General features: G+C 50.4%; 1 protein-coding gene across 1 annotated transcript; it reads left to right on the forward strand.

The window, feature by feature from the left end:
- Positions 1-11847: 11847 nt before the first annotated feature.
- Positions 11848-21433, forward strand: ZFP36 (ZFP36 zinc finger CCCH-type). Its single transcript, XM_028741851.2, has 2 exons — positions 11848-11997; positions 18291-21433. The coding sequence occupies exons 1-2, from the start codon at positions 11962-11964 to the stop codon at positions 19335-19337; spliced, it is 1083 nt and encodes a 360-aa protein (XP_028597684.2). The 5' UTR covers positions 11848-11961; the 3' UTR covers positions 19338-21433.
- Positions 21434-21978: the final 545 nt, after the last annotated feature.

Here is a 21978-nt window from a genome sequence, read left to right on the forward strand (position 1 = left end):
CGGGGTGAGCTCCTGTTGCTCGGTCCCAACTCCTGCCAACCTAGCAGTTTAAAAGCATGCCAGTGCAAGTAGATAAATAGGTACCGCTCTGGCGGGAAGGTAAACGGCGTTTCCATGCGTTCTGGCACTCGTCCCGGTCCTCCATGTGCCAGTGGTGGTTTAGTAATGCTGGCCACATGACCCGGAAAGCTGTCTGTGGACAAATGCCGGCTCCCTTGGCCTGAAAGCGAGATGAGCACCTCAACCCCATAGAAGAAGAAGAGGAGGAGGAGGAGGAGGAGGAGTTTGGATTTGATATCCTGCTTTATCACTACCCTAAGGAGTTTCAAATAGGGATGCGGATGGCGCTGTGGTCTAAACCACAGAGCCTAGTGCTTGCTGAACAGAAGGTCGGCGGTTCGAATCCCTGTGACAGGGTGAGCTCCTGTTGCTCGGTCCCTGCTCCTTCCAACCTAGCAGTTCGAATGCACGTCAAAGTGCAAGTAGATAAATAGGTACCACTCCGGCGGGAAAGTAAACGGCGTTTCCGTGCGCTGCTCTGGTTCACCAGAAGCAGCTTAGTCCTGCTGGCCACATGACCCGGAAGCTGTACGCCGGCTCCCTCTGGCCTATAGAGCGAGATGAGCGCCACAACCCCAGAGTCGGCCACGACTGGACCTAATGGTCAGGGGTACATTTACCTTTACCTTTAAGAAGTCTCAAAGTGTCTCACAATCTCCTTTCCCTTCCTCCCCCACAACAAACACTCTGTGAGGTGGATGGAGCTGAGAGACTGGAGCTGGATTAGTTGGGCCCGTGGCCTGATCCTGCGGGCTCCTTTTAGGGAAACCGGAGATTTTCTGCCTCCGAGCTTGTGAAACTTTTGTTGTTGTTGAGGCCTGGCATCGAAAAGCCTTGTTGAGGCAGGCTTCGGGATCATTTCAATTAATATTTAGCATGGATATCTACGGTGTATATATTTACATGTGGGATTTCGCTCTGCCGATTTCAACGCGCCGACTTTTCAAGATTCGGCTTGCTCGTCGCAACAAGTTTTGGGGATGAGCTAGGTCGGAGGTTGCGATGAATAAACAAGTCCCCTTTGTGCCGTCATGAGGCTTAAGCTATGTGCCAAGCCCCTGCGGGTCTCCAGGGGCGAAGAAGACAGCTTTTGTTTTCCCAGCTCGGGTTTAATAACATCTAAGCTGCCGTGATTCAGAAGGGATTTTTTCCAGGCTAGAGGGAAGATCAATTCCATAGGGCTGCCCCCAGTGACTCACCCTAGGAGCCCAAGGCCCTGACTCAGAGGGGCCGGATCCTGCTCAGATAGGAAGAGATGCGACTGCTGCCCGGCAACACATCTGGAGCAGGGGAAATGCCACCACGCCTGTTTAAATCCCCTGCGACGCTTCTCCGTCCATTCTCACCAGAGGGAACGTCAGAAATTAGAAGGCTACAAAATTTTGCACAGCTCAGATTTAGTGGATAAAGAAAAGCTTTCTCTCTCTCTCGCTTTCTCTCTCTCATGACACTAGAAATGGATGACCAAGCTGTATGTTGGAGGATTCAGGACAGAGAAAAGACAATCCTCCTTTACACAGCACGGAGTTAGACTATGGAACTCACTGCCACAAGGGGCACGGGTAGCAACCAACTCAGATGGCTTTGAAAGCCAAATTCGTGGAGGAGAGGGCTATTGATGGCTACTAGCCATGATGACTATCAGACCCTCCAAGTGTCCCTATATTTGAGGGACAGTCCCAGATTGACAGAAGCTATTCTGGTTTCTGATTTGATCCCGGAATGCCCTGCTTTCCCTTAGGACGACCCTATTTTCATTTGTGAAAACCCTATGCCCTGCTTCCACAGATAAAGGCAGTATGATCCACGTGATGGTCACCTACAGGCTTGACTACTGTAACTCACTCTACGTGGGGCTGCCCTTGAGACTGACCCAGAAACTCCAGGGGGTCCAGAATGCCGCAGCGAGACTCCTTACGGGATCCTTGCCACGGGACCACATTCATCCAATGCTTTACCAGCTGCACTGGCTCCCGGTGGAGTACAGGATCAGGTTTAAGGTGCTGGTTTTGACCTTTAAAGCCCTTCACGGCCTAGGACCCTCGTACCTACGGGGCCGCCTCTCCTGGTATGCCCCACGGAGGACCTTAAAGTCCACAAATAACAACACTTTGGAGGTCCCAAGTCGCAAGGTGGTTAGATTGGTCTCAACTAAGGCCAGGGCCTTTTCAGTACTGGCCCCGACTTGGTGGAACGCTCTGTCCCAAGAGACCAGGGCCCTGCGGGACTTGACATCTTTCCGCAGGGCCTGCAAGACGGAGCTGTTCCGCCTGGCCTTTGGTTTGGACTCAGTCTGACCCTTATGTTTCCCTCCCCTTACGGTCTTGATCTATGGGCTATTATTAAAATGAGGCTGCATTTTAAATTGCATTTTTAACCTGTATTTTAATTCCCCCCCCCCATTATGTTTTTACTGTGATTTTATTGGTGTTAGCCGCCCTGAGCCCGGCTCTGGCCCGGGAAGGCGGGGTCTAAATAAAATTTATTATTATTATTATAAACACTTCTGAATCCCAGTTGCTGGAAACAGCAGGAAGGGAGAGGGCTCTTGCGGTCGAATCCTGCCACAGGCAAATGCTTGGCCCCTGTGAGAAGAGGATTGTGGACTAAATGGGCCGCAGGCCTGATCCAGCCGCCAGGCTGTTCTGGTTCCCCTTTGAGCATGGCAGTAAACGTGTTCCAGTGTCAGGGTTTGCCCCTCTGCAACCTTTCTTCCCCCCTGGCCTATAATTTTTTGGCTTATCCTTCGAGGATCTCGCCTGCCGCATCCTGTCCAGATGTGCTGAGGTCCCCGGGGCCTGTGAGGTTCTTGGAATTCCTTTCCCCCAGGGAAATATTACACAAACCCATTTATGGCTGCTCAGGGTCAGGAATTCAGATGATGCAAGAAGAGGCAAAGGAATCGCTTCCAGAGGACGAGGCAGCATTCCAAGCGCTTCAGGAAGAAAAGGGCAAAAGGGGGGCGGGTTTAGCACAACACACACACACACACACACACTCTTTCTCTGCTCTTTGAAAAAGCTCTTTTGCCTGCCAAGGTTTCAGTCGCCATTTAGAAAGCGGTGGAGACAAACCAGAGAAGAGCCTTGAATCAGGTCCATTTATTTCCCCTTATACCTTTCCTAAGACGTGGGGACGCGGGTGGCGCTGTGGGTAAAACCTCAGCGCCTAGGGCTTGCCGATCGAAAGGTCGGCGGTTCGAATCCCCGTGGCGGGGTGCGCTCCCGTTGCTCGGTCCCAGCGCCTGCCAACCTAGCAGTTCGAAAGCACCCCGGGTGCAAGTAGATAAATAGGGACCGCTTACTAGCAGGAAGGTAAACGGCGTTTCCGTGTGTGGCTCTGGCTCGCCAGAGCAGCGATGTCACCCTGGCCACGTGACCCGGAAGTGTCTCCGGACAGCGCTGGCCCCCGGCCTCTTGAGTGAGATGGGCGCACAACCCTAGAGTCTGGCAAGACTGGCCCGTACGGGCAGGGGTACCTTTACCTTTACCTATACCTTTCCTAAGCCAGGGCCGCTCCAGACTGGCATGTTTGGACTCTGTATAGTTCAAGCTATGGTTTTCCCAGTACAGTGGTACCTCAGGTTACATACGCTTGAGGTTACAGACTCCGCTAACCCAGAAATAGTGCTTCAGGTTAAGAACATTGCTTCAGGATGAGAACAGAAATTGTGCTCTGGCGGCAGCAGGAGGCCCCATTAGCTAAAGTGGTGCTTCAGGTTAAGAACAGTTTCAGGTTAAGTACGAACCTCCAGAATGAATTAAGTTCTTAATTCACCACTGTAGTGATGTATGGAAGTAAGAGCTGGACCATAAAGAAGCCTGATCGCCGAAGAATGGATGCTTTTGAATTCTGGTGCTGGAGGAGACTCTTGAGAGTCCCATGGACTGCAAGAAGATCCAACCTCTCCATTCTGAAGGAAATCAGCCCTGAGTGCTCACTGGAAGGACAGATCGTGAAGCTGAGGCTCCAAGACTTTGGCCACCTCATGAGAAGAGAAGACTCCTTGGAGAAGACCCTGATGTTGGGAAAGATGGAGGGCACAAGGAGAAGGGGGCGACAGAGGACGAGATGGTGGGACAGTGTTCTCGAAGCTACCAGCATGAGTTTGACCAAACTGCGGGAGGCAGTGGAAGACAGGAGTGCCTGGCATGCTCTGGTCCATGGGGTCACAAAGAGGCGGACACGACTCAACGACTAAACAACAACAAAAATCAGAAGACAGGGGTTGTGGTTTGATTCCCCCCTGCGCAAAGTGGGCCTGATTCACTCGCCCATGATAGCCCTCGGTTTACAGTTAATGGCGACGTGAAAAAAATCATGTCATATTTTCTGTTTTCTCAACCTCCGCAGACTTTCGCATGTGACAAAACAAAACAGCGGAGACTGTCGGATTTCTGCAGTCATCAGTTCCATAGAAAGCAATGAGTAAACAGAGACTGATATTTTAATATCCAGGAAATGTATACATAAACAACCCTTTTCTTACAGGAACCCCTTTTGGTTCCACTCCGTGTTTACAGTTAAGACGTTATGCAAACGTGAGAGGGGGAAAAGGTACAAGACGTGGGGTTCTGTTTTGCCATCGCAGGCCTTACAGGAACATCTCTGGAGCGGTGAGTCATGGCACACGAGTCACCTGAGAAAATGAAATCAAAACAAGAGAGCGCGAGCAATTTCAAAACCGAAAGTCCTCCCCACGCCTTTGCCAGGGAGGCTCAAAGGAGAAGAAGAAGCCTTCAAGGTGCTCCCTGTTTGAACGCTGTGACCCAGGACCTTCACTTTTGCAAAAGGGCATCGCAGTCTTCCTTGCACCTCGGACTGTACAACCAAGAAAATGAGGCTTATTGGCTGTTGGGCCAGGGGGCTGTCCTTTGGCCTCGGCGACTTCTTGGTTGCAGAGACGCCAAAACAGCTTTGCTCAGCTTTTTCCGCCTCCTCCTTCCCGCTAGGCCTCCTCTCGTGATTGGGAAACGAAGGCAGCGGTAAAACCACCAGCAGCAGAAACCCTGTCACTTGATCCTCTGTGATGTGGCAGCAGTTCAGCCAATCAGGGACCTTCTGTGCATTGCAGTGCAGGTTAAACGCACACAGAGACACACTGCTTCCTTTTGCACCCCTTTAAGCACTTTTCTGGGGACGCGGGTAGCGCTGTGGTCTAAATCACAGAGCCTAGGGCTTGCCGACCAGAAGGTCGGCAGTTCAAATCCCCATGAGGGGGTGAGCTCCCGTTACTCAGTCCCTGCTCCTGTCAACCTAGCAGTTCGAAAGCACGTCAAAGTGCAAGTAGATAAATAGGTACCGCTCCGGCGGGAAGGTAAACGGCGTTTCCGTGCGCTGCTCTGGTTCGCCAGAAGCGGCTTAGTCATGCTGGCCACATGACCTGGAAGCTGTCTGTGGTCAAACACCTGCTCCCTCGGCCTATAGAGTGAGATAAGGACCACAACCCCAGAGTCGTCCACGACTGGACCTAATGGCCAGGGGTCCCTTTACCTTTACCTTTAAGCGCTTTGCCAGACACTTTGGGTGCTTCTGGGAAGGCATTGATTATGGCCTGGGTGCTCCCCATGCAAGAAAACGTTTCACAGATTTATCCTTTCTGGGGGAAATCCAATACTGTGTGCCCATTTCACAGAAATGTGCCGCTTGCGCCTTGCGGGGGAAACCCAGGGAGGGCTCGGAGCGGCTGGCCTGGGCTTAGACGTCACCAGATAGCACAGCTCAAAACAATTAGCCCATGAGGAGGACGGGTTGGCCGGCAAATTGCTTCCTCCTCTGTGTCACTTGGCGCGAGAGAGCAGCCCTGGTCCCTGGAGGTCAAGCATTGAAAACGAGAGAACTCTTTGCCTGCAGAGAAGTGTGGAAGTCGTAGTTGCCTTGGGGACTTGCATGGAATTATAGAATCGTAGAAATGTGGGGTTGGAAGGGACCCCAAGGGACATCTAGTCCAACCCGCTGCAATGTAGGAATCTCAGCTCAAGCATCCATGACTGATGGCCACCCAACCTCTGCTTAGAAACCTCCATGGGAGGAGAGTCCACAACCTCCCAAGGGAGGCTGTTGTACTGCCAAACTGCTCTTACTGCCAGAAAAAGGTAAAGGGGGTGTTGCTGTGGTCTAAACCACTGAGCCGCTTGGGCTTGCCGATCGAAAGGTTGGCGGTTCAAATCCCCACGAGGGGGTGAGCTCCCATTGTTCTGTCCCAGCTCCTGCCAACCTAGCAGTTCGAAAGCACACCAGTGCAAGTAGATAAATAGGTACCACTCCGGCGGGAAGGTAAACGGCGTTTCCGTGCATTCTGGTTTCCGTCGGGGTGTCCTGTTGTGCCAGAAGCGGTTGAGTCCTGCTGGCCACATGAACCGGAAAGCTGTCTGTGGACAAATGCCGGCTCCCTTGGCCTGAAAGCGAGATGAACGCCGCACCCCATAGTTGCCTTTGACTGGACTTAACCGTCCAGAGGTCCTTTACCTTTACTGTCAGAAAGTACAAAAAATTAATAATAATAACTATTCCCCTCCCCCAACAAACTCCCCTAAACAATAGGTCTGCCCAAAAGTTGTTGCGTTAGAGCAGTGGTTCTAAAAAGTTGTGGTGTGCCAGTTTGATGTGGCAGGAAGATTCAAGGACGAACAATATTATATTTTGGGTGTGATTCCTGTTCTTATGCAGCTGCATTGTTTGATTATACTTTCTGGATGTCCTGTGACAATATTGGAAGGCAGTTATGTTTTATGTTATAAATCAAGAACTGCTGAGAGTTGTGTCTTTTTGTTTTCAAGTGCATTTATCAATACGAAAAATTCAGTGTGGTGCGAGCAATTGTTCATTCCGAAAATGTGGACCGGAGGAAAAACCCCCCGAGAACCATTGCATTTGGGCGACAGAGCCCTCTCACCCATGTCAGCTGTGCAAACTTAAAGTTTTGGGATGTACTTGAATCTATCCCACGAAATACCCGTCAGTCTGGAGGCACCCGGAGACGCTGAACCAGGGCAGAATTCCTTCTGGGATTTCTGCACAGGCCAGTAAGAAGTTGCTCCCTCTGTAGGAAGGTCCTGGGATTTGCCCAGACGGGAATGACTGATGTCATCACGAAATAAAACTCCCTTTTCTGTGTGAGGTGGGAGACCCAACTCAGTTAGCATCATAACTAGAGGAGGGGTCAGCGCCAATATCAGGAGTGCAGCCGCCCCCCTCTGCCCTTTGCTATTTAGGGTGGCGCTGTGGGTTAAACCACAGAGCCTAGGACTTGCCAATCAGAAGGTCGGCGGTTCGAATCCCTGCGACGGGGTGAGCTCCCGTTGCTGGTCCCTGCTCCTGCCAGTTCGAAAGCACGTCAAAGTGCAAGTAGATAAATAGGTACCGCTCTGGCGGGAAGGTAAACGGCATTTCCGTGCGCTGCTCTGGTTCGCCAGAAGCGGCTTAGTCATGCTGGCCACATGACCCAGAAGCTGTACGCCGGCTCCCTCGGCCAATAAAGCAAGTTGAGCACCGCAACCCCAGAGTCGGTCACGACTGGACCTGATGCCATTTCCGCACCTGAAAACCAGGACATGTCAGAATTTCCCTGACAAATGTCAAGCCTAGATATGTAGAACGTTAGTTTGTGTCTTAAGTTGCCTTTTAAGTTTGTTGCTGATTTTAAATTGGGGAAAACATTTTAAATGGTTGATTTCAACTGTTTTGGAAACTAATTTCCTTGCTTCGTTCTCAATGCAAACCACCCGGAGGTTTTTCACAATCAAGCTTAAACCACAGGTAAGAGAGGGGAGATGGCTCCCAGATAGCCGCTGCTTTTTTTGTGGGATTCAGTCGCCCTCCAGAAAAGTCAGGCTGCACAGTCAAAGCGGATCTGGAGCTCTTGCGCAACGAATCTGCTACTCCCACAAAACTGGACTGTTTGCTGCAAGGAAAGTGATGGGGAAATCTGCCGGGGAGTGTAGGGTGATAAATGCTGAACAAACAGGTTGTCTGGAGGTGACCGTGAAGCTCACTGGGTGCCCTTGAGCCAGTCAATGTTTCTCCGCCTAGCCTACCCAACAGGGCTGTTGTGAGGCTAAAATGGGGGGGGGGGACCACGTCTGCCACACTGCACACCTACAAAAAAGGTGATCCAGCAGCCAGGCTCTTCTTACATCCTTGTGGAACCTGCTGGTCCAGGGGCAGTCTATCTTGATTCCTAGGTTTACAGGAATAGAACGCTGGCCCAAATGAACCCCCCCCCTTTTTATCTGACCAAACAGCCTCTTCTTACGTCTCTCTGGAGCACCCCTCACCCAAACCCCTGCCCAGATGCTGCCAGCCTGTGCTGGCAAAAAAACGAGATGGCCCAGCACTGCCACGACTCAGGCTGAAGTTTCCCAAGAGAAGAGGGGGTGATGCAGTGGGGGGAGCCCAGGTAAAAACACCCCTCTTGGACCAGGCCTTTTGGCTTTTAACCACCTGTGCCTTGGGGGGGGGTCTGATGTTTTGAATACTGGAGTCAGCAAATTTTTTAAGCTGTGGGCTGGTCCACTGACCCTAGAATCATAGAATCCTAGAATCCTAGAGTTGGAAGAGACCACAAGGGCCATCGAGTCCAACCCCCTGCCAAGCAGGAAACACCATCAGAGCACTCCTGACATATGGTTGTCAAGCCTCTGCTTAAAGACCTCCAAAGAAGGAGACTCCACCACACTCCTTGGCAGCAAATTCCACTGTCGAACAGCTCTTACTGTCAGGAAGTTCTTCCAAATGTTTAGGTGGAATCTTCTTTCTTGTAGTTTGGATCCATTGCTCCGTGTCCGCTTCTCTGGAGCAGCAGAAAACAACCTTTCTCCCTCCTCTATATGACATCCTTTTATATATTTGAACATGGCTATCATATCACCCCTTAACCTCCTCTTCTCCAGGCTAAACATGCCCAGCTCCCTTAGCCGTTCCTCATAAGGCATCATTTCCAGGCCTTTGACCATTTTGGTTGCCCTCCTCTGGACACGTTCCAGTTTGTCAGTGTCCTTCTTGAACTGTGGTGCCCAGAACTGGACACAGTACTCCAGGTGAGGTCTGACCAGAGCAGAATACAGTGGCACTATTACTTCCCTTGATCTAGATGCTATACTCCTATTGATGCAGCCCAGAATTGCATTGGCTTTTTTAGCTGCCGCCTCACACTGTTGGCTCAGACCTTGTGGCGGGCTACAGAAGCGGCACCGAGCTGGAAGAAGAGGCAAGGGGGGCAAGTAGTCCTCCTCCCCAGCCCCCAGCCCCAGCCGCTGCGATTACCTTCCCAGGGGTCGCCGCTGCCGCCGCTGCTTCTCATGGGTTGGCAGAGCGAGCTCGTCCACTCTGCTCTCTGGCCCACAGGAGCACCAGGGCGGCAGCGGCGGAGGGAAAATGAGCGGCACAAAAGGGCTGGCTCCAGAGAGGGGCTGCTTAAAATGGGGCTCGGCCAGCTCAGCCCAGCCCCCTTCCTCCTCTAGGCAGGGCAAGAAGCCAGGAGGACGGAGGAAGGGAGGAGGCATCGCCACGGTGTGTGAGAGGAAGGGGTGGGAATGGAATGGCGTAAGGAGAAAAATGACGCAGCCTGAATGAACAGAATCCCCACGCCGATCCACAGACAGCCCGTGGGCCGGATCCTGAAGGCCACTGGGCCTGATTCGGCCCGCGGCCCTTAGTTTGCCGACCCCTGTTCTAATGCATTGTTTCTCCTCGCTTTTAATGTAAACATGTGGGATTAATGTATTAATCTTTATTTATTATTATTATTATCGTTAGCTTTTGGCTAATTAATAATAATAATTTATTATTTATACCCCTCCCATCTGGCTGGGCTTCCCCGGCCACTCTGGGCGGCTTCCAACAAAGTATTAAAACACAGTGGTCTGTTAAACATTACAGGGCTGCCTTCAGATGTCTTCTAAAAGTCTGGTAGTTGTTCTTCTCTTTGACATCTGGTGGGAGGGCGTTCCACAGGGTGGGCGCCACCACCGAGAAGGCCCTCTGCCTGGTTCCCTGTAACTTGGCTTCTCGCAGGGAGGGAACCATCAGAAGCCCCTCGGAGCTGGACCTCAGTGTCTGGGCAGAATGATGGGGGCAGAGACGCTCCTTCAGGTCTACTGGGCCGTTCAGGGCTTTCAAGGTCAGCACCAACACTTTGAATCGTGCTCAGAAATGTACTGGGAGCCAATGCAGATCTCTCAGGACCAGTGTTATAGGGTCTCGGTGGCCGCTCCCAGTCCCCAGTCTAGCTGCCGCATTCTGGATTAGTTGTAGTTTCCGGGTCGCCTTCAAAGGGAGCCCCACATATGGCCTTTTAAGCTGGGGGGGGGGGTGTTATTGTTTTCTTTGTTACTACGTGATGCTTTTTGTTTCTTTCTATTGCAAGCCGCCCTGTGACCCTCGGATAAAGGGCACTAAGGAACGGCAATAGATAAGATAGATAAATAAAATCTTGTTATCCCCCGACCTTCGCCCGAAGGCACCCAGGCCGGGTTACCACATTAAAAACAACATTGGGTAACAATCTGAAAGCGGCCATATGTCAAAGAGGACGCTTTAGTGGCGATTCCTCCATTGCAAGAAGGGGTTGGACTCAATGCCTTCCGACTCTAAACTTCTGTGACCTAGAAGAGTGTTTCCCAAATTTGCGTCCCCAGCTGTTGTTAGACTACAACTCCCACCATCCCTAGCCAGCAAGACCAGTGGTTAGGGCTGATGGTTAGCATTTGCTTTCCTTGAAGAATGGGAAAGGTTGTGGAACGAAAGGATAAAATTTACAGCCTGAAATGCTTTGAAAGAGAATATGATGAAAACGATGTATAGATGGTATATTACACCAGTGAAATCAGCTAAAATGTACAAGACAAATAATAAATGTCGGAAATGTAAAGAAAAAGAAGGAACATTTTATCATATGTGGTGGGAATGTAAAAAAGTAAAGAACTTCTGGGAAATGATATATAATGAGATGAAAAAGATGTTGAAATATACATTTTTTTAAAAAACCAGAAGCATTTTTACTTGGCATTATAGGTCAGGACATAAATAGGCAAGATGTTAAATTGTTCTTATATGCAACAACTGCAGGAAGAGTATTGTTAACTCAGAAATGGAAACAAGAAGAAATTCTGATGAAAGAAGAATGGCAGACAAAATTAATGGACTATGCAGAATTGGACAAAATGACAGGAAGGATTCGAAACCTGAGGGACCAGAGATTGACAGAAGATTGGAAGAAGTATATGAATTATTTGAAGAGCAACTGTAATCAACAAATTACGCTAGTAGGACTACAATAAGTTTTGTAAGGAGAAATATACGAAGTGTTACAAAGTAGAAAAAAGAGATATTGGTTATGAGTTTGAAATGCAATAGGGAAGATTAGAAATGCATACTGAGAGATTAGACTGTAAAATTTTCAGGATTGAGGGAAGTCAAAAATTTGAATAAGATGTAAAAGGATGTTTAATGACTGTTGAAAATGATATGTTAAAAAAACTAATAAAAAATTATATATAAAAGAAAGAAAGCTAGCTAGCACTGCTTTCCAAAAACAACTGGAGAGAGCCAAGTTTGGTAACCATAAAAATGTGGCTTGGGTCCGTTTGTTTCTGTAGGTTGCCCTGGCAAGAACAAGCGGCGAATAAATGTCCTCTCCATTTCCTGCGCGCTCCCCCTCGGCCCTCTTTCTCTTTCTTCCCTTCTCCCTCTCCCCCTTTCTGGGCACCCGCCTTCCCTGCAACCTCCAGCTCCGGCTGCCGCGTCTCCGCCCCATGAGCTCATCGCCAGCCCTTCATAAAAGGCGCAGCCCCGGCGCTGCGCTCTCAGCTTCCCCGCGTGAGACGCGACGCGCGCAGCCCAGCAAAGTAGCCTTACGCGGCGGCGCAGCCGGAGCCCCAGCCGAGAGCCCCACGTAGCGCGATGAGCTCCATCTTGGACGTCAACACCATCTTCCAGGTACGCGCAGCAGCGCGGAAAAAGCGCGGAGGGGCTGGGGACTGTCTCCCAGACGAAGGAAGGGGATGCGCTCCATGATAGAGAAAACCTTTCAGCGCGCGGCTTGCATTGCGTTTTGGGTTCCGGGCTTTTTACGCAGCTTCGCCCCGCGCTTCTGGCAACTACTTTTCGCCCTCTTTCCTTCCCAGCCGAGGTCGAAAAGGAAGGTCGGATGTTTCCCCGCTGCCACCCCTTCCCTCCCCCCCCTCCTTTCCGTCCTGTTCCTCCGATACCAAGTCGCCAAATCGGTTTTGGACTTTCCAGAAAGACCCGAGATCCGGGAACGGTTTCGGGAGACTGGAAAGAGTCCTGGATTTGGCTGGGATATTTTGGCTCCTAGGGACTGATGGTTGGAAGGGATTTTCCTGGCAGCCCTGTGGGCTGGTGTAACCTTGGAAGTTAGAAATATATTTGTGTGTGAGAGAGAGATCTCTGGATCAGACAGGAACCTTTCCCTCTTGAGATTGCTGGTCGCCGGATAGTAAAACTTAATGATCTCTTTCTTTACTGCTAGACCTAACTACATCCCGGGCTGGACCGGCCATTTTCCCTGCCTCCACCCACCGGGTGTCATTTGTATTTTTTAAAGTGGACGCCACTTCAGAGCTAGGAGGAAGGAGGGTGTCCTTTTTTTGACTTTCGGGTAGGAAAATTTCTTCGGGGCGCCGCGGTTTCTTGTTGACAGCACCCGCTGCCTGACCTCCTTCTGCCAAGACAGCCCGGGACACATTTTCCACACAATTGGTGGTGTGTTTATGTCAAAAAGGGAGATATTTTGTGTGTGTGTGTGTGTTTAAAGTAAGATAGTTCTTTTTGGGCGTCTAGATTTCCTTGTATGACAACGCAAGCTTTTGAGTGACACAGAGCTCTGTGTCACCTTTCAGGCAAAAGAGTTAAATTCCAGGCAAGTGTTGGGAATCCGAGTTTTCTTCTTCCCCCTGCTCTCTAATGTGGCTCTACTCTGCAAAGCACACCCATTTTGAACCCTGAATATCTCCTCCCCAGCTCTCATCCTTACCTGGAAAATCTTGACGAGGGGCTCCAGTTATTTTGCAGGATTCCCTTTCTGATTATCCGGCTTCTATTGAGGGGGAAAAAAACACAAATCTGAGAAATGTGGCTCAAGCCGACCTTTCTTTTGAGAAATGGAAGGAACTGTACAGAGGGAGATTGATGCCTATTTGGGCTACTTTGTTTTGGAGGGGGGTTGTTTGTGCCCCCCTTCCTAGATTCTGCCCCACCCGGTTCTCTCCAAATTGAATTGGGTGGCGGGTGGCTCAGAAGGGAATGGGAGGGGACAGGAACATTATTATTTTTTTGCTGGCTTACTTCCTGGAGGGAGGAACAGCACTTTTTTCTAGGTCAATAGTTCTGTTTCTTCTTTTCTTTCTGGGGCTGTGAAATCAAGCAGGCTTTTGTGTGCGAATGCAAGCACTCCGACTTCAGATTTCACAAGCCCTTTCCTTAAACTGCAGCAGTCCAGGATTGGTGCACGGGTTTCAGTCCCGCAAAAGACCCAGGAAATGAAATTCTGTCATTGCCCTGCACAGAATCGCTGCGGCAGATTGAATTTTCTGTGCAGAATCTCTAAGAAGAGTTCTAAAAAATAATATTGGGTATATAATGGAGCCAATGCAGTCTGGTGCTAGATTAGGTCCCAGCCATTAGGATCTGGGGTTCAGATCCCCCGGGTGATTTCGGACCAATGACTTGCCCTACTTTACAGGGTTCTTGTGAGTATAAAATAGGGGTGGAGAAGGGAACCTTGTTCAGCACCTGGTCTCCTCAGGAGAGGGACAAGAAAAAACCACAATTGAATCAAGCAAAGCATTTATCTTTGTTGAGAGGGTGTGACAAAGTTTCCTCTATAGAAAAAACTGAATGGGCCTGAATCATTTGTTTGTTGAATGTATGTTTTGGGACTTTACGGTGAGAGTTACATAGGAATTTTTTAAAATAAACATCCAATCCTCTATACGTCTGATTTTGTTTCTCGGTAGGCTGTGCAAATCGTAAATAATGCAAGTTAGTTTACAACCCGCCGATAAAGGGTTCGTTCAGTTGGGAGCCCAAAAAGGCTTTGGCTAGATTGAGAAACGAGGAATTAAAAGTTTTTGGGTTACGTGAAATACTTCGGGCAGATGTTGAGTGAAGGTAAATTTCTGCAATTAGTTGGAGGTGACGTGTTTTCAGCCCCATAGCAGAAAATGCGTTAAGCAACAGCCCACTTCTCTGAAGCAAGGCCCACATCAATGGGAGCAGCCTTGCGACCACGTCCACAAAACCTGACAGTCCTCATGCGAATGTCAGCCTCATCACATGCGCAAAAGGCTTCTCTACCTCTGTATGAGCAAAGAAATAGCTTGCATTTTCTTGAAGCCTTCTGCGAACCCTGCAAAACAGATAATTTCTTTAAAACAGGACCCCAAAATATTCCTCCTTAAAATGTGCATGCCATGAGTGCCTTCTGGAGCAAGAGAGCTTATTATTACAGGTCTCCCTGGTCTAGAGAGTCTTTGCCAAGCTGGTGCCCGCCAGATTTCTTGGACTACAATTCCCATCAGCCCCGGACACCCCTGCTAAATTAAATGGACCACACCCTTCTCGACAGGCAGGAAGGAACGAAGGCAGGTTTTCCCATCCTGGGATGAACTGTCAAACTCAGAAGCTGCGTTGAATTCGAGAGAATCTGCACCGACAGCCCATTATCGTTGCATGCATCACCCCCAGTTCACTGAAAGGCACAGATCATGCCAGTGAAAGATTGAGAAATAGGTGTTGACTCTTGCCACATCTTGATAAGGGGTCTCATGGCTTGGATGATTAAGGAGCAGATTTGTGAAGATTAACAGGCCAGGTGGCAAAACGGGGGGGGGGGGGATTGTTTTTCAAAGTTTCTAGCCCTCCAGATTGTAGATATAGGTGGAGCCTGGTTTATATGTGGTCGAGGAGTTCTGGGAAAAGAACACGGCACATGCTCAAATTGTGCCCTCTTCCCTTGTGATCTCACACACTTTGAGAATTTAGCCCCAGCATTTTAAAAGCGGGGTGTAGGCATGGTGTCCAGTTTTCCATATTACAGGTTTTGGACAATAGGGTGTAAAAAAAAATTCTCATTTATCCAAAAAATGTTTTAAAGCAAAAGACTTCCACCAGGGACACTGCTCTTGTTTTGATTGGTTTTAATAAATCCTGCAGCTTTGGAAAGTCTTGGTTAAAAAAACAAATAAATAGCGGTTAGCCTCCTGAAGAAGTTCCATTTTTATTTTTGACAGCACATGCAAGTTTAGTTTGACACCTGATTTCCGATGCAAATACATTTTACGGCCTCTCGGTCCCAGATAAGTCTGGGGCAGCTTGGGTTTCTGTAAGCGCCACTCAGGAAGTGTGTGAGGAAGGGCCCCCTCTTTTTTACCTTATTTATTTATTGCAGTTATATACCCCACCTTTTCTTCCAAGGATCTCAAGGCGTCGTGTACACGGTTCTCTTCTTTTAAATCCCCACAACAGCCCTTTGAGGTAGGTTAGGCTGAGAAAGGCAGCAGCGAGCTTCATGCGGCTGATGGGGCATTTGAACCCAGGTCCTCATCCTAGATACTCTCACCATTGCACCGCACTATTCCTAATAACGCCCAATGTGCAACTCTGGATATTTGCCAGAAGTCGAAGGGGCCCTCGAGTGTAGGCGTGGGAAACAGTGAAATCATGTGGGAACGCAGAAGAAAAATGGAGTCTTCGTCCTTTCTGTCGCTCGGCATTCGTTTCGAGTTTCTAGATCTCATGGTTCAACGAAGTCTGCTTCGTGGCTAGAGATCTTCCATTGACAACCTTCCTTCCCTTTGCACGTGTTTTTCCATTGCCATCTACCTGGCAATCTCTCCCCCACCTTAAAAAAAGATGTTTGCCACTTCCTGGGGGCAGGACTTCCTCTTCCTGTTTGTCAGGCTCCTGCCACTCATCTGCCGAGCAATTCCTGTTTAGCAAATCTTTTCTTCGCCTGCCTTACCTGGGCCGCACCTGCGCTGCCACCTGTCTCAGCTGTGCCCTGTCCAGCCTGTCTCCTTTGTCCTCATCCATCTAAGCTGAGATTGCACACTCTGTGGAACCCGGGTTCTCCACCCAGTGGGTTGGACTAGATGACCGTCAGAGGTCCCTTCCAACTCGACAACTTCATTTACAAGACGGGAGCTTTCCCTTGTTTGTCTTTTTATCAATGCTGTTCTGCAGCTTTTGACTTTGGGACGCTTTGAGGCGTGGCCCGCCTAAAGCCAAAGTCCACAGACCTGATTCAAACTTGTATTTTTTTACCCAGAGAGAGAGATATATATTTCCATTTAAAATGCAAGCCATCCGAATTGGAACAGCAGGTCCGAACCCAAACCGGTGGCTTCAAAATGCCAGTAAACTGAATCTGCAAATTGTTCCTCGACCTGCGAACTTGGGAGGCTGGTTGAGCTGGAAACAAATTGTTCCTGCGTTGCAGGGGGGTTGGTCTAGATGACTTTGGGGGTCCCACCCAACCCTGTGATTCTGTGCTGCTATGAAATGAGGCAGCCCTTGTCTGCGCCCCCTCGGCTCAGGAGCTCACGGGGTTTCCCCATATTGGCATCTGGTACAAAAAACAGGGTGTTGGACTATAGATGCGCAGGCTTGTGGAACCTCCAGCTCCAGTGGCAGTCTATCCCGATTTCTAGGTTTGCCGGGGTATTTGGCCACGGCAAGAATAGGCTGCTGGACTCGGTCGGCCCCTTTGGGCCAGATCCAGCAGCCAGATGCTTCCCTGCCTCCTTAATTAGCCCAGGCGATAGCAAAGTGATAATGTGCCTCTAGTAGGTGAAAGGCTTTCTGGGCTCCCACAACCCTCCCTTCCTCCCCTATCTTTCTGGCTCTCCGCAGTCAGAGGAGCAGCTGTTCCCCCTCCAGCTCTGGCGCAGGCCCAGCGTTAAAAATAACTGCGACCCAGCCCACCGCGGCTATATGAAACTGCCTGACGTCACCTTTTCCTGCTCCGCAGCGAGGCCCGCTCTGCTCTCAGAAACCTGTTCGCCCTTCCTCAGCGCCTCCGCCTCCTTCTCCTCCGCCAGCTGCCTTGTCGCGGCAGCCAGTGTGATGTAGAACTAGGGAGACCTGGGTTCGAATCCCTGCCCTTGGTCGTGAAGATTATGGGCCAGTCGGTCACCCTGCCAGCCTAACCTGCCACGCAAGGCTGTTGTGGGGATTAAACGAGAACCAGCTATGCCACCTAGAGCTCTCCCTTTTTGCAGGGGAGGGAAAAGTTGGGAAAGAAATGCAATTACTAGGATATAATTTTTGACGTTCTTTCCTCCTTCAATTCCTCAAAGTTCTTAACCTAGCTCAAGGTTGTCATCTGAACTGATACTCAATCAGAGTCGTTCCATCCCTTGAAAATCAAGACTTGCCCCAAAATGACAAGCAGGCATTCCTCAAACCCTTGGTTTGCACCGGACTTCCTTCCACCTCTTACTTGGGTCCGTAGAATTCTATATTATATGCCTTTCCAATTGTATCTAATATTCTATTTACCATCTTTTTCCACTGTGTCTACTAGTTATCTTTACAAGAGTCATTCTAGCCCAGTCAAAAAAAGTTAAATCGCCGCGGTAATCTTCCAGATATTTTTAAAAATTTACTCCAATTGTTGTTGAATTTTGGGTACTCTTGGTCTCTTAACTGCCCTTGTCATCTCTGCGTATTCCATCAACTTCACTTGGCAGTCCCTTTTCGTTGGAATTTGATCTTCTTCCCAGTTTTGTGCTAACAATGCTCTCGCCGTTGTGGTGGCGTTCATGTACGTGTGGTCAGCTTTTTCGTAGGGGAACAGGAGACCACCACTCTGTTCGTCTCGCCCTCATGCGTCCCACTCTCCTGATGTTGGGGAGGACCCAATGGGGCCCCCGAGTCAGATCTCGCTGTCCCAAAATATTGGGGGGACTGAAGTCCCGTTTGCCCGCCGGGGTGCAGGAAACAGCCACGAAAATCGTCCTGCTCGCTTGGTGGCGGGACAGATTGATGAAGCCTAGCAGGACACCTGCTCTAGGGGGACACTTAGGGGGCTAGCCTAGTTCCCGCTGGCCGCACGCCACTGCCCCCGGGGGTCATCTGTTCCAACCCCCTGCAATGCAGGAATCTCGACTTGAGTCCTCCATGACAGAGGGCCGTCCATTCTCTGCTTAAAAATAAATCACAAGGCAGCAGCACCGAAAGCTCACGCCTCTCTTTTTCTCTCCCCGCAGAACCTGCGTAACCTGTCGCTGAGCGAGGACCAGGACATGCCCTCCTCGCGCCGCGACTCCGCCTGTTCCCTGGACACGCCCTACAGCAGTGGGGACTCCTCCCAGCTGTGGCCACTTCGCAGCCACTGGAGCCCCGGCTCGGAGCAGCAGTTGCGCCCCCTCAGCGAGCCCGCCCGCCGCCCGCCTTTGCGGCCCGACCGCTCAATCAGCCTCATCGAGGGCAGCAAGGCGCTGCCGCCTCCTCCTCCGGGCTTCCCTCCCCTCAAGCTGCCCTCGCTGGCGGCAGCGCCACTCTCTTCCCGCTACAAGACGGAGCTGTGCCGCACCTTCAGCGAGACGGGCAAGTGCAAGTACGGGGCCAAGTGCCAGTTTGCCCACGGCGCGGCCGAGCTGCGCACGGTCAGCCGCCACCCCAAGTACAAGACGGAGCTGTGCCACAAGTTCTACATCCATGGCGAGTGCCCCTACGGCTCCCGCTGCCACTTCATCCACTCCATCGAGGAGGCGCAGGCCTGCTCGCCGTCCTCGTCGTCGCCGCAGCTCCTGCGCCAGAGCGTCAGTTACTCCGGGGTGCCCGCCGGGCGACGCTCTTCCCCTCTGCACGGACTCCCCGACCCGGCCTCCTTTGCCCGGGCGCCGTCCGTCTCGCCACCTCCGGCCCCGGCCGACCTCCTCTCCCCGACATTCGGGCACCTGAACTCAGATCCCATCTCTCGCTTCCACACGCTGGGGGAAGCCCTGGCCATCCCAGCCTCCGGGGGGTGCTGTTCGTGCCGCTGCGGCAAGTCAGCCAGCTTGTCCGGCCCTCTCCAGACCCACCACCGGGACCTCTTCTCCGCTGCTCCGGGGACGCCGACCTCTGCGGCCGCTTCCGCCAACCTGCCCCGGACGCCTTCCTCCAACTCCCTCTCCGACCCCGACTGCTACAGCAGCTCCAGCAGCCTGAGCGGTTCCGACTCGCCCGTCTTTGACTTCCACGCCCCCAGCGGGCCTGTGGGGAGCAGCAACCGGCTCCCCATCTTCAACCGAATCTCCGTCTCCGAGTGAGCCTCGCAGCACCTTCGCCGGTTTGCGGATTTATGCGGGGAGTGATTTGTCGCTGCACAGGTGTTACGTATGACCTTCCCGGTTTGTGGGGCCTGTTCAAACCACCCTCTGGACTCGATCCCTCGGAGCTGTCGCTGCTCCGGGGTCCTCAAGCCGCACGCAGGACTTCCTGGTGTTTCGCCGCGTCCTTTTCGCTGACGGAAGAGGGAGAGGAGAGCGCGAAAGAGGAGGCTGGAACCCTCCTTCCCGTCTCCCCTCCGTCCAAATGTGCCTGGAAAACGCCTTTTAAAAGAGAGAGAGAGAAATGAACAACAACCCAAATTGGTTCTGGTTTGTTGCGTTTACCCCACAAGTGCCTTGTGCAGGCTCAAAGGGGGCACAGCCCCCGAACCCAATATGTTCAGGGCCCGAGAGTCTCGCTTGCGTCGAACAGCAGGTAGTTAGCGATGCGATTGGCAGGTGACCACAGTGAGCCTTTGACAGTGGGGCAGGGTCCCCCCCCTTCTTCCTCACCTGGGTTCTGCTCTTCCCCACCCTAGTGACCTCTGCCCCCCCCTCCCAGCACACCCTTTTTAGCATGACAAACCCACCACCAAATCATTTGACCCACCACTGCAGTGGAAACCGCAAATCGGACGAAACAGGATGATTGGGGAGAGACTAAAGAGAGAGATTGGCGATGGCCGGGTTTGGCTCCCTGGCCCCCAGTTGCCGACCCCTTACAGAGCTCCACCTCTTTAAACTACGCAGAAAGAGGGGAAACAGTGCCTTGTCTCCGAAAGTGCCATGTTAGTTGGGCAGAGAAAAGCCGAAAGTGCGAGGCTTATTATCCCAACTGTCCACCTCTCTCGTGTCTCTTTTCCCCATCCTGTGAAATTTTGCTAATACGGGGTGGCAGCTAGGAGATCTCTTTCCCCCCAAAAAACATTCCTTCATCCCTCCCCAGTCTGCTAAACTCTTTTGCTGTGGTTTGGGGGGAGATGGAGATCACAGACACATCGGAAGGGATTCCATGGGTCAATCTAGCCCCTGGCATTCCTCTTGCTTGTTGAGCATCGCTCCTCCAAACCCCAAGCTGCCCCACATATCTCCGCAGTGGGGAAATGGAGCAGTTCCGCCCTTCTCGTCGCCCCTGCCCCACTTTGTATGTAGCAGATTTACAATTCCTCTCTGGGAAGGGGGGACAGACGACACTGCGGTTGGAAATTGGGCGGAGGAGAGGTGCAATCGTGAGGATGCTTCCTCCGCCAGTTTCCTCGTTTATTTATTTCTTTAAAATTAAAAAAAAAGACATATCTCTGGTTGCTTCTAACATACTGTGAATTCCTGGACCTCGCTGCCTTAATGGGCAACCCACTTCCCCTCGCACACAAACGACAAGGGGCTGAGAGTTGGGTTTAAAATAAAATCAAAATAGCATTGGCCCCTAGCATGGAAGTTGGAGGAGCCTTGAATTTTTCTGAGATTGCAAAAGAAGAGACTGTGGTTTTCTGTCTTTTGGTGGAAGGGTGAAAAAAAGCCACCTAGGTGTGTCTTGCTATTTCACAACATATTTACACTGATCACTAGGAGCGTCAAAGGATGGAGATCAGGGGCTAAAGGGGGACTGAGCAGCCATGAGGGGGTGGGGTGGAATTCTTAATCTTTTATATATACAAAATGTTGATGCTAACTACCTGCGTCTAATTATTGTGGGGAACGTATGTGTCTGTGTGTATTTTTATTTCATTTAAAATGAGCCCTCAATGTTTACCTTGTAATACTGCGATAAGCGAAAAAACCAAAATGTAAACTATTTATAGACACTTTATTTATTCAAACAATTTTATATACTATTTATCTTTTTTTGTAATATTCCAAAATAATATATATATATATATTTTCGTGTTTGAAATATGGGAAAAAAGAGAACATTGTGCTAAAATTTAAATTGTTTATGGAAAAAAAAAAAAGTTTGCTACTTTCTTCGCTAGGGGAAAAAAAGTTTGCTATTTCTTTTCTCAATGTGAGAATTTCAGATAAAAAAAGCAACTAATAATGGTGCCGTTAATAATAATTATTATTATTGATAATAATAAATTCAAAGATCGAAAGGACCTGTGACGTTTGTGGCTATTTATTTGCAGTACAAACCCACACCCATGACATAGGTGATGAGTCGCCTTGAGAAAAAAGATGCACATCTTATATTTCTGCAGCACATTCCAGTTTAAGGACAGCATTCATTTTTTGAAATCTGCAGAAACACCAGCCAGGCTGACCCAAGGCAGTTCAGCCTGATTAGGCTTTTGAACCCAGAATATATAAGAAACTGCTGGGGGTGGCACCTAGATTCTCTGGTTGGGAGGAGGGAAGAATTATGCAAATCAAGTACTTTGCATACATTAGCTTGATTGCATAATTTATTCTGCTGGTCTTGGGAAAGCCAGGAGTTTACACAGGGCCCCCGAAGTAAGCTCTGCCTCACAATCGCTGCGGTTCGTCTTGTTGCACATAAAACCCATGTTTGCATCCATGAGGTCCGGACACTTGAAAAACAAACAAATCACAGGATGCTGAAATTCTGTGCCCAGCGACACCACTTTGCTCTTGTGATGCCCCACAGCTCTGGGATTGAGGCCCAAGCTAGCAACCGGCTTTC

This window comes from Podarcis muralis, chromosome 7 (assembly GCF_964188315.1).
Source record: "Podarcis muralis chromosome 7, rPodMur119.hap1.1, whole genome shotgun sequence".
In the NCBI taxonomy this organism is placed as follows: domain Eukaryota; kingdom Metazoa; phylum Chordata; class Lepidosauria; order Squamata; family Lacertidae; genus Podarcis; species Podarcis muralis.